The sequence below is a fragment of the Numenius arquata genome, chromosome 7 (assembly GCF_964106895.1).
Source record: "Numenius arquata chromosome 7, bNumArq3.hap1.1, whole genome shotgun sequence".
Lineage (NCBI taxonomy): Eukaryota > Metazoa > Chordata > Aves > Charadriiformes > Scolopacidae > Numenius > Numenius arquata.
Genome location: NC_133582.1, coordinates 34,771,535 through 34,784,807, shown reverse-complemented (window position 1 = coordinate 34,784,807; position 13,273 = coordinate 34,771,535). Strand labels below are relative to the sequence as shown.

The 13,273-nt window shown below is 38.2% G+C and overlaps 1 protein-coding gene across 2 annotated transcripts in view; it reads right to left on the bottom strand.

The window, feature by feature from the left end:
* Positions 1 to 1,521: 1,521 nt before the first annotated feature.
* GOLGA4 (golgin A4) overlaps positions 1,522 to 13,273 on the bottom strand; it is a 70,495-nt gene continuing 58,743 nt past the window's right edge. Inside the window, exons 23-25 of one of the 2 annotated variants that reach the window (XM_074151058.1) lie at positions 11,617 to 11,720; positions 6,760 to 6,846; positions 1,522 to 2,266 (exon numbers count right to left, since the gene is read on the bottom strand). In XM_074151058.1, coding sequence (XP_074007159.1) covers positions 2,246 to 2,266; positions 6,760 to 6,846; positions 11,617 to 11,720 — 212 coding nt within the window. In that variant the 3' untranslated portion in view covers positions 1,522 to 2,245. Of the gene's footprint in view, positions 2,267 to 4,297; positions 4,361 to 6,759; positions 6,847 to 11,616; positions 11,721 to 13,273 lie in introns of those variants that run through there. The other variant, XM_074151057.1, reaches the window with a different exon arrangement.

The window sequence follows — 13,273 nt, the reverse complement described above, 5'->3', positions numbered from 1 at the left end:
AAAGCAGCATGAAAATGAAAAGATTTTGCCAGAGACAAGGCAGTAGAAAATAAAAGATGGAACTCTAGGTCCTTAACTATCAAAGACAAGCCATGTCCCTTTAGACCATAAATAATAATTTAAAGCCAGATGTATTCTTTAGACAGCTGGTGGCCACAATGGTTGTTGGAAAACTCAAAGTGTTGTACTTCTCCCAGCTTTGTTTGGATACAAAATTGTGCAAATAAATCCAGCTTCTTCATTTCTTTTCATGCAGACAACAGAAAAGGTGAATCCCAGTGCATTTGCAAAAAAACCCCAAACACCAAACAAAAAACCAAACCAAAACCAAATCAAACCACAACAATATCAAACATCATACATGTCATTGGTCTGTGCTTATTCTTTGGAGCTACACACAAATATTAGGCTGCTATCTATGCTCTGGTCTGAGGGTAAACTAACAGAACAGGATGTAGAAAACCACTGGACATGTCAGGAGAAACGGCTGAACTTGACAGGTAACAGAGAAGCTGACAAAGGGGGTAGTGTCGTGAGGAACAGCTGGATCTCACAGCTGGTTATGGGGGAGTTATGAGGGAAAAGGATGAACTCCATAGATCATCAGAGGCGAATACTGAGGATGCAGAGTACTGAAATGCCAACAATGCCAAGGTAATTGCAACTCTAATAGCATATGAAGCTGAGATTATTTAGCTGACAGTATGAGAAATACAAAATTTGGGTACACAGAAATACAAAATAGTGGCTAGTGTCCTTGGGCACAACAGCTGGAGCAGCATAACAAATCAAATCTGTCAGTTTGGACCAGAGCACATTAGCCAAACCTGTTTCTGCGGCCAGGAGGACCTGCTGTTTTCCTCAGCTAACAGGAGAGCATCCAGAAGAACAGACATCCTCATAGCAGGATGCATGTTCCAGGCCTGACAGCACCAGCAACCAACCATCGCTTCCTAGCAGTATTCAGAAGTGTCTTTCAGGCAGGCAGTGTATTTAGAAGGCCTGTTTATGTGCAGACTTGAGCTATGCAGAGGACTGCTGCTCCTATCAACACATGTTAAAAATCATATTTGTGGAGGACTGATCACCTTGAACCATCTTGAGAAACTAGCACATAGTACCAATGATGGTTATTGATATGGTATCACAGTAGCTGGGTAACAAGTTAAATTTATCCAAACTCGCATATCGCTTCAGAGGATCATAACTTATATGCCAAAATGAGCAGACAGGCATTATTTAAAAGAACAAAATCCCGTAATTTAAAGCTTCTACAAAGCAAGCTTCCCTACTTGCTGTACTTTCACACCAGCTCTTCAGTTCACCACATGCCCGTTTCCCAGATTGTGATCCCTTGAATATCTGAAGGTCTCCACTGACTTCTTACAGCTCAACGTACTTGAATAGCTCTTTTTATGACAGGGGTTTCAGCCTAGAAATGCCTTGGCTAAGAATGTCTTAAACAGGAATAAGAACAAAACTGGTGGATCCTTTCAAAAGAAAAACCATACCAAAGAAGTTCCAAAACTATACAGTAAATAGACTTTATTTCATCTTGGCTCTTGTCAGATTAGTGCCAACACAGATCAGCGTATGATACAGTTATGTATTAACTATTTACAATTTACAGTAATGTACTTTTTCTCCAGAAAATATAAGTACAAAAGCTAGGAGTAAACAAATGAGGTACTGCAATTTGGATTTACTGTAGGCAAAAGCATGTAGAAGTGATCTTTAGCAAACAATCATAAGATCGAATCGGGAGACAGTAGTCATCAAGAATGCCTAGTTCATCAGGAAAAGTCACCTCAACCGCTACCCATCCAAAAATGTATTGCACAATTCATTCCAAAAATAAAAAAATAAATAGAAAAAACAAACCATTTATTTCAACTCTTAAAAAACACCCAGTAAAGCCTGTATAGAGATACAGTAGTGGGCAATTACTTCCTTGGATACAGTCTTTTCTCTCCTTTAAAAAAATAACCTTTAACACAAAATAGAAGACAGTGTTCAATAGAAGAGAAGAAAGACTCATCACCAGATAACCCCTGATTAGCATTTCTTGTCAAGGCAGTTTTAACTATATTCATGGTCCAAAGGTGGTGCTGAGTTTTGGTTCTTGCTGTTCTATTTGTGACCTTGAATAATAGCTTTTCTTTGTGTCCCTTCTCAAGGGCCAACACCAGAGAGATGAACGTATTTCTGAGCAGCAGTGTCTTGAGACATTCTCGTCACAATGTCTTCAAGATGGCCGTAGCCATGACTGGAAGAATGAGAAGTTAGAAAAATGAACAAATGTTACGTTATTGAGAGCAACTTAGAAGCACTTAGTATTAAAATAATAATGACACTGTTTATTAAGAGGAATAGGAGATGGAAGAATTTCAGATAAGTCAAGTTGCCAAATTATTAACTGATTTCAAGCAAGTAATTCCATTCCAGTATCTGCAAAATAGTTGAGAAACTCTGATAAAACCAAAATAACCTGTAGCAAAACAGTCAGCATTCTCACTGGAAATGGACAGTCTACCGCATCGCTGCATCTTAATCCAATGAAAAACAAAAGATTTCCTCTTTGCGTAAGGACTATCATCAAAATTGAAGTGATGAAGTAATATTTTGGGGCTAGTAAAAAGCTTCCTCTAGCAGGAAAATATTTATTGCTTTCACAATGAAGTCAGCATCATCTTAATTTCTAAGTTTTATACATGCAAGAATACTACCCCATTTGCTGTCAATTCACTGACATAAGTCACAAAAAGACTTGAGAAAAAGAAACTGCAATCCAATAATAATGAGGTCTGAACAGTTTACATACATATTAGCTCAAGTCATGAAAGTATAACAGGTAATTGCTGACATTAAGGTCAAAATCAAGCCCTTCGGTGATATGCTTCAAATGCGGCTGGGAACACCTGAACTTTTTACAGCAGCATCACAGACAGCATGATGGGAATTAAGTTTCAAACATGCTTTCTGCAATAGTGGTGTAAATAGCTTTGTTCCGTCATTACCAACAATTCAATTATTTTCAACAGAGAATTGGGAAAAAGGGTTGCTGATTTTGTTAAGGAGTGATGAAGGCTGGGAGGCAAACAGGCTAAACTCTACTGCATTTTAACTGCAACTAAGTGGATCTGGGTTTTAAAGCACACAAAATAAAGTAGAAGCCATGACTGCTTCCTAAAATGAACAGATTTTTTCCTTTGAAACAGATATTATTTTGTATTGAAGTCTATATTTGCATGATTGCAAGAGAGAAGACAGCCTGGCACCTGCAGCGTGATACCCGGCACTGGAACAGCCCAGGTCCATCCCTTTGCTCAGGCTGGGGGGGCAGGACACCTGCTGCGTCTCAGCCCACCAAGAGCCACTGCTCCACGGGCACCCAGCAAACCCCCGGCAGCTGCACAAAGCTTTTCAGTTGCAAAGGAGGAAAAGGAAAGTCGGGCTGACTGTACCCTATAGAATTCATCTGAAGAGTTTCTTAAATATACATCAGTAACAACTCAAGCACAACAGCACAGAGCAAGTGTTGCCAGTGTGCTCTATACCCTACTCCTCTCTCACCCGCTGTTGTCTGTGTGTTGCTCGTTCCGCTTGGCAAGTCGTTAGGCCTAAATCAGCTGCTGCTTTTCAATGTAGCTTAATAAAACCTGGGAAAAGGCATAATAAAATGAGAGCATAAAGCTCTCCAAATTGTTCTCCCTCATCTCTGCTCTAGCTTCTCTTGCTGAAGCTCTGATTCAGAAAGGTACTGATGTTTAAACACAATCATATCCTAATTCCTTTACAGAGAATATTTCATCAATCTTTTTTAATATAATCCATTTTCCTATTTATAACATGCAATAATTCATTTCAAGCAGTACGGTGTATGTCTCCCATAAATCTGACTTGTCTATTCAAAAAAGGAGATCAGAAAGTGAATAAAGACAAAATAAAGCCAGGTGCAATAAAATTTAATATTACATATTAATTGATTTAAAGTCTGTTTATTTTTTTTCCCTACAACTGAGATCTCTGTAGCTCAACTGGCATTTCAAATTTTGCTTATAACTCAAAAGACTGGTTTGGAATCAATATTTACCATTTTCCAAATTGGCTTTGTAAAGCAAAACATGATTACGAGTAGAACAAAGTTTATCGTTTATCATACACACAGAAAACAAATTTGATTTTTTTTTTTTTTAACAAACAAAAGCAAGCAAGAAAAAAAAGGCAGAAGAATGATTAATCTCATACTACAGGTTTCATCTTTAAATAAAACAAGTACGTATTAGGCTTCACTCACCACATGCTAACTAAGCACAGACTGACGGGATACTCAGAAGATACCACTGCGAGGTGAGGCAAACTACAAAGCCAGGAAGAAAACAGCTTATTGGACTACTTGGTTAATAGCGTAGGTAAGAACCTTGTGGACATCTACTGCTTATGGATGAGACTGCTGCAGTTAGATCACAACAACTACGTAGTAAAAGCTGGATTAGTGACAGAGATAAACATATGCTAGATCAGTGTATTGACCTAGGAATTTGTTAGAAGTTTTCAGAAATCTGTTTTTTATGTCTACTATGAGGGTAAATAATTACTCACAGATACTTAGCACTACACACACTTAGTCTTTTCCAGTAGCACAGTTAATTCACAATTTACAAATTAAAATTAGTAATAGATGTTTGGCAATAAACTAACACAGAGAAACAACTACGCTTTATGTTAAAAATGCACATTAATATTGTAGATCTCATGAGCAATGAAGTTCTGAACTAAATACCGGATATTTTTTTTATTAAGTATGGAGAAACACTACTGCCATGTTAGTAAATGCCAATAAATAAAGTAAGAAAAAAACCCAAGCATATTTCTTGGAAGAATAATTTATGAAGATCTTTCCAACTTTTTAGTCCTAAACAGAATTACAAAAGACTCGCCCCAACAAATAATTTGTGCTTCAGTAAATATATTCAGTAACTTTGAAAGTGAAGGAAAAAAAATTTGAATTTCAATTAGATGTCTAATTTAATCTCTGCACATTTGTAAAGGAGAAAATTCATAGGCTAGATCTGAGCCAGCAAATGACTGCTGAAACCCAAGGAGTTTTTGATCTGGACATGAAACTCTTTAAATGACGATATCCTTAACAACCAAAGCACTTGCAGCCTGCAAAAAAACCTCACTGTGTGCTCTAGCCAAAATTTAATACCAAGGACCAAAACTTGTTGGATGAATTCAAGTTAAAGTTTTATTTAGTATCAGAAATTGTGAATATTGGTTTTAGGTTTCAAGTATCAAAAAGCTGAAGGGACTGCAAAATAAGGTTCATCTCTCTAACCTCTCTTTTGGCTAACAGAGAAGTCAAAAGGTTTCCTAAATACTACTCTAGCATGCCAGAACAAACCAACCAACCTCACCAGCTTTCTACTTAAAAGTCAAAGAAAGAGAGCATTAAGAGAAAATCATGTTTGGGAGGCATGAGCTTATTGGAGCTGCAATGTTATCAGCATTTATATCATTCTAAGATTGCAAGTCACTCTCAAACCTACTAAGTGTATAGGAAAATGTTGTAGTATTTAATTCTTTCCTCAGATTTGATACTTTAAGCAGATGAAATGGTAGATTTTTTTTTTTTTAATTTGTTTCAATGGATGAACAGGACTGTAACTACTTCAACTGAAATGTAAAAATGTTCAAATTTTCATTTTGTTCTATTTCTGCAAGTGCTAAATAGATATATATGCAAGGCCAGCAAGAGAAACACAATACAATTATCCCTCTCATTTTAATTCCTAAATATTTTACTAAGCTGACCCACAAAGACAGTGATCATAGTGTTGAGTTCAGGTGCAATATAGACAGAAGTATTACTGTTCTTTTTATCTTAATAAAAATTAGCTCCAATACATCAAATAGTAACAGTAATACCAAAGAAATGTTTATGCTCATATATTCTTCTTTTTTGGGTCTGCTTCTCAAACCCAAATTCACCTTTCTGCTAAATAGATTAGCTGGTAAATACCAAGCAACCGTCACATAATAAGAAGTGTACTGAAACTGGAAAAAACCCAACCAAACAAAACCTCAGTGAAGTGTTTAAGACTCTTATTTTTGACCTGTCCTGACCCAGAGTGAACCTTACATATTTTGATGGGTTTGAAGTACAGAAATAAAGCAGACTTTTAAAAAAAACAACCAAACAAAACCTCCTAAACCAAACCCCAATACTGCTAGGATACTCAAGATAAAAAGGTACATATCCCACTTCAAACAGACATACCCCAGGTGATTCAGCTAATCAGTTTTCTATTCTAAATCAAAATACCTTTTGGTTTTGTCAGGGCTGAAAAATCTCTCTTGACATATTTTTCATGAAAACTGGTATGACTCCACAGAAACTTCTGAATTTAAAAAACATGATTTTTTTTTTTGTCAGATTACTTTTTTGATTAGAAAATTCTGCAGAATAGCAGTGACAACTGAATGTGCTTTGTTCTGTTACACCCAGAGCTATCAGGAATACAGCTTAACCAATGATGAGAGATAATAGTTAAGATAATATGCTTGCTTTTTTTCCTTACTTTTTCTATAAACTCAAACCTACAACTGGAATTTGACATTTCATTAAAGAAGAGGAAAGGAGGGAGAAAAGGACTTTTCTTGAATGTGGACACAGGGAAGAAGGAGACATAAAAGAAATTTTATAATTCCTTATTCTTGGGACCTAACCTCTTGCATAAACTTGATATAACTTACCAATGGTCGAGCATCTTCTCGTTCTAGTATCTTCTGAGTTTGATCTGCTGGGAACTTTAGCACTGTTGTTATAACCTTGGCCATTGTCTAAAAAGAAACAGGTCATCTATAAGTAATTTCATATACACTAAAATGCTTTGTAGTATTTTAAAATGCATTTCATTTAAGAATATTGGATGCTACTTTTAGTAGCATCAGTTGAAAACAGTAACACAAGATATAATTACTTGTTGCACATCATATATGCATGACATTATGTGAATTATATGAAAACCATGAAGAACCTTCATTTCACATTGTCACAAACTGCAGCTACTGTATTACGATGTAAGCTCTGTGGTATCTATGCTCAAATACTTCAAGTCCATTATGAAGACAGCATACTGTACAAATACTGCTCCTACCACAATTCATCCTAATGCAGCCTTTCTGAAAAGCACATTTCAGGTGCATGGCACCTGAGAGAGTCCTTATGGGTTCAACTATATTCACATCATCCCAATGTTTAATTTCTTTAAGAAATATTTGGAAAGCAGATCCAAATGCCAGGTATGGAACATCAGTTGTGTAAATATTTTTAGTGGATATACAGTAATGCCATATTTAAATAGCAAATCATTTAGACCTCCTCAGACAGAAGCTGTAAGAATATCAAAGCTTTATGCAAAATAGGAATGATTATTTTGATTTTATAAACAGATGAGTGGGAAGAAAAAACTCCAAAAGGCAAAAAACAAGGTTCAGATAACTCTTACAATCAAGGTCAAAGTAAGAGCTGAGGTGCAGTTCAAACAGAAGGTGATTACTACAAAAGCAGTAACTGCTGCTCTTAAAAAATGTGGTTGAGATAAGACTACTGCTCTGAACGTCTACTGTTTATTACTAGTCTCATGTGTGGAATGAAGAGGGAGGTCACAGCAACAAAGAAGTTGCAGGACAAAAATGAGTGCAGCTGGAAGTGAGAGATATAGCCTTAATTTCCAACAATTATTTCAGTAGATAACTTAACCAGGGGTAAAAATTAAAAGCAAGCAAAGCAAACTAAAGCCCTGTTGAATCCTTTTCAGTTCAAAAAGCTTAATTTTAACATATTAGCAGTTCCCAGAATTAAGAAGTGTGTGCCTCTTCTGCAGTTCCCAGATATACAAAAGAATGTGCTTAGCACCACAAACTAACATAACATGTTTCTAATTTCTTTTGCCAAAATCTTCATCACAATTATTTAGGACTAAAAGATTAGAAAGCATTGAGATTACATCTATTCGAGCTCTTTGTAGCAGAGCTATCAAGAAAGTCCTCTCCTAACAATTTTCTACAGGACATGATGGCATGTAAATATTAAGGAAAAATTTACAAGCACTGCAAACGCTCCATGAAAGCACAGATACTGCTGTGCCAACTTAAATAGGGGCTATCTGAAACCTTTCCCAAAAATATCCTTTTTGTAATTTATCACTAGCAATGACTTGAAATCACCTCCAAGTTTTTGAAACCACTACGGAGATTTTGAAGCAGAATTATTCAATGCTACGCGTAGCTGCAGAGTCACAAGGACTGCAGAACTTCAGATAGTATGTTTGATATAGGCTTACCTTATGGCTCTAACAGGCTATTCTACTATAAAAAACTCTAATAACTCTTCCAGTGTGTGAGTACACACATGTGCTCCTGTGTGTGCATCACTGTATCTACCTACAGAAAGGCCCTGAGCTTGCCTAAACATAACAGCTAGTTCTCCTATAAGAGATGACAGTTTGCATTCCCATTTCTTTCTATGAGGCTGACATATTCAGATATGCCATCTCTAAAAATAATACTTGTACAATGATACCAATCAGCGCCCTCTATAATTCAAGAGCTGCTGGTCAAAGGCAGAACCTTCAAAATCAAAGTTTTACAGAAATACCCCTTGTTTTCCTGCAATGCACAAGGGCATGCTGAGGTGCCAGAAAAATACCTGCATAAATTTACTATCTCCGACACATATGTATTCCATTGCACTCTTCCATGTACCTAGTCAATGTCAACACAAACATTCATTACAAACATACAACCCTTGAACTGATCTTTCTGGCCTCAGAAAACTCCAAACAGCACAATGAAATTACAAGTAGAGCATCCAGGATTTCTGCAAGATGTAAGATTTATTGCTGTACAGCTGGACAGTGTAACTGTTCATGTATCTGTGGAAAATACTATTTTATTTGACCTCGTGGTTTATGCCATGCATTTACAGCTTGAGATATTCTGAACAAGGTGCATGCTTAGAAAAAGCTGGCAATCTCATTTCATATATCTTCGTAAGGACAAGACAAGAAATAAAGTTGTACTGGAGGGCAAGCCAGTGACACCCCCCAGTGAAGTCATGTGCAGTTTACAAAGAACGTGCTAGATTTCAGCTTACACATTGTGACCGGAATTCCCGACTCTTTGGCTACTGAGCCACTATCAACCCTCTGCATTTTTCTTATGCCTCCAGCACTGTAACACAACTGATGCACTCATTAATGTCTCTACTTCAGACGATTCCAGGATCATTTGCCAGGCTGCAGAAATGGCAATCCACCCTAGACAGTTTGTACAGATTCTCTTGAACTCCTTTCAATAAAGGGGAAATAATGTCTACAGAGGTCACCAATTCCACTGCTGAACCACCTCTGGCATACATATTTGAACTATAAAAGGAGACTCCGCACAGAGGAAGGCCACCGGAATGATCTTATAAAAGAAAATTTGAAAAATTTGCCTTGACTGACCCAGGAAAACAAAAACTGAGAGAAAGAGGTGCTAAGGAGGTAAATCTCAATACATATCTTGCAACTCAAGGACAGCACTGGGGGAAAAAAGCACACATTAATACTACACTAAGACACTTAGACTGTGTATTAAAAGATTTTATCAATCGCATTGTCATTACGCACGGTTTTGCAGTCAGTGTAGCAGAGTGAAACCAGCTTTCAAGACACAGTTCAGTGAATTTAAGATTATATGATACAATCCCTGTGAGAGCACACAGTAAGCTCAGAGTCTTTCAGCAACACGTCTAATGGTTGAAAGAAAACCATCAGATGAAATCCGCTTGAAAGTACTTTTTGAAGCAAAAGTGAAAAGACCAAAGTATCTTCATATTTAAATTAGTAAAAATGCTAGCCTACACTCCATTTTTATTTTCCATTAGTAAATGCCAGTACAACTACAATCTTGATGAGCTGATAACAGGTCTAGACAATACCAGAAATTCTTCCAATATTCATTTTTTTAGGAGCCAGTGTGCAGGCAATGTTGTAATGGCATCTTCTGGTTAAATACAATGTAATCTCCAGGGCAAACACATATATATGTCTACAAACTCATACATACATATAAAAGCATACACACAAATTTATTACATATATTTATTCATATAGCTTTTAATCAAAGCAATTGAAAGAAAGACAGAAGAGAGACCTAAGGTTAATTTACTTTAGCACTGGTTGTTGTTTGTTGCTGTTACTGAAGAAATCAACTGCAAATTTTAGTACATCGCTGCTAAAAAGGACAAAAATCCTCACAACTCTAATCCAAAGTTTCGAGGCATGTACAGTAATGTTTTGATGATCAGTAAGAAACAGCCTTAATGAGTCACTCATTAGCTTTTCTTGAATGCAAATTTGCTATGTGCATCAGCTATCTGCAACAGTCATCTGCAGCCGTCTCAAGACTTGTTTGAAGCTAAAACACTGCCGATGTTTCTTAGCAATTTCCCATCTCTCCCTCACAATTCAAAACCATAAAACCCAGTAAAGTATGCATTTTTCTTCAATGATTTCAGTTGTTTGTTATTAAAATAAGACAGCCGTTCAATGAGCCAGCGGCTTGTGAACAGAAGTTAACTAGTGATTCTGGGTTTTTTGGATCAGGGATTTGTATTTTTAATAAAGAAGGAATTAATAACAAAGTGAAAAATGGGATAAAAAGAGGCATCCCAAAAGGACAAGATGTCCTGCACAGACCAAGCTCTATTCTGTACAGAGTGCAACAAGAACAAAGTTCATTAGTATAGAAAACTACATAAAACCGCTTTGCTTAATAGAAAACCTCTTTGCTTAATTTCCAAGCGGAAAGCAGGGCAACAAAGAATGGAAGAACTCCAGGGACGAGAAAAAAAAATAATAAATTCATCCACATAGCATTTATCATCCAAGAAAAATGTTTGTGTTACGACATACCTCTTTTGAATCTGGTCAGTCTCTAAGCACCAGTATTGTTACAAGCTAGTAAAATTCCAACTTAGGAATGATTTCACAAGCTTGCAGCACACAACAAGAAGCCTCCTGTGCAGCTTTTCTCTACATTTAAGAGTAAACGAGTACTATCTAGAGAAGATACACAGATTTGGGAGCCCTGTAAAAAAATCTTTAAGCAACGATTAAAGAGATATTTCACCATATTCAGAGCTTCTGACAAACTATTATTTAATCCAATGTTTACTTATCATACTTATGTCAAGATGACATCAGAAGAACACTTTTACTAACAGTATGCATACCAGCTTTCACGGTACATTGAGCTTGACTAACAACAGGACTTGTATGAGTAAAATCGTATCTACCTATAAAGGTTTTTGTCTTCATAGGTACATTGGTGAGAGATGTGACAACCCTCCCTCCCTCACCAGTCAACCTGGCATGCTGACAAAGTTTTTAAAGTGCCTCTTTGGAAAAAAAAAAAAAGTGAAAGCCTATCAAATCCTGTGTTAGTAATAAACAGCATGTGAAGAATCAAATCTTCATGGCAAGGTACTTCAAATCTACATGGCAAGGATGCTAAACTGTATTCTAACCTGAATCACACATCTCCATATACAACTTTACATACCTTTGTCTCACGACCCATCATATATTCGAAGAGCACTTTCCTCAAGTATTCAAACTCAGTAGGCTCCCCAAAGAGGGAAACATCAGTATGGTGAAGGTTTCCATCTGTGTAAACAAAAATAAGAGAATATTTATGCTGAGTGTCACTCATATGAATCTAAGTTTCACCAACGGCATGAAATTGAACAAGAACAAATGCTGAATTCTGCACCTGGGACAGAGTAACAGTAGAAGCAGAAAGGGGCCTGGGGGTGCTGGTTGACAGGAGGCTCGACAGCAGTCACTTGTGTGCCCTGGCAGCCAAGAGAGCAAACCACATCCTAAGGTGCATCAAACACAGCATCGCCAGCCAGTCAGACGCGATTATCCCACTGTATTTAGGCTGGTGTGGCCTCACTTTGAGTGCTCTGTGTGGTTCTGGGCCACACCATTTAAAAAGCATGTGAATGTCCTCTGGAACACATCCAGAGGAGGGCACCAAAGCCGGGGAAGATGCTGGAAGGCATGTCCTCTGAGGAGTGGCTGAGGACTCGGGGTTTTCGTAGTTTGCAGAGAGGGAGGCTGAGGGGTGACCTCATTGCTCTCTACCGCTTCCTGAGAAGGGGAAGCAGAGGGAGGCGCTGATCTCTTTCCCTGGTACCCAGTGCCAGGATGTGTGGCAGTGACTCGGAGCTGCGTCTGTCAGGGGAGGTTCGGACTTGACATAAGGAAACGTTTCTTTACCGAGAAGATGGTCAAACCCTGGAACAGGCTTCCTGGAGAAGTGGTGGGTGTCCCAAGCCTGTCAGTGTTTAAAAGGCATTTGGAAAATGCCCTTAATAATATTCTTTAAGTTTTGGTCAGCCCTGAAGCAGTCAGGCAGTTGGACTAGATGGTCATTGCAGGTCCCTTCCAGGTGAACTATGGTATGCTATGCTATTCTTCTTCCTACCTCCTTCTTTCCCTATCAGGTACAAGCTGAGGAATTCTCTGATGCCGTTTCGTCCCAGCCCTGCACCAGGAGAAGGCACTGAATAGCCATAATCACATCCCAGCCCAGGCACTGGCTCCGTCACATTGTGGAAAGGAGGCATATACCTTCTGATTGGGGTGAGAGCTATGGATTGTCTCAAGACGAACAAATTTGCAAAAAGCATGTGTGAAGTACGGTTTTTGATTTTTGAAAGGCTGTGTTCACCTGGGCTTCCACAGGATGGCAAAACCCCACACCTTTGATACTAGCAAGGCCCAAAGACGAAGCCCTCAGTCTGAAGCAGGACATGCTCCTCAACTAAATGGCTGCATATCTTTTTAAGGTGAGCAATACCTGTTCATTTCCCAGTGGAATTTTTTTTTTGCTTCTTGTACTCATTTTTAGAAATGCCTGAGCTGTTGCCCACGGAAAAACATCCTAAAACAAAAGAGCCCGAGAACAACAGTATTCCCTCAGGGAGCAGGTCCATCTGGCCCAATACTCTGTCTCCAAAGTGACAAACAATCGATGTTTAAAGGAGAGCATATAAGCAGTGCAAGTCTACTTCTGTCAGGGTCCTGGGGATGTTCGTAGGCCTCAGTGGCTGGGAACGGCCCCCCCCGGTACCCTCACCCGCACCGTCTCCTGCCAGGGGCCCAGGGGACGTGTCTCAGCTCAGCCTGGGCCAAGGGATGTTGTAGGTGTC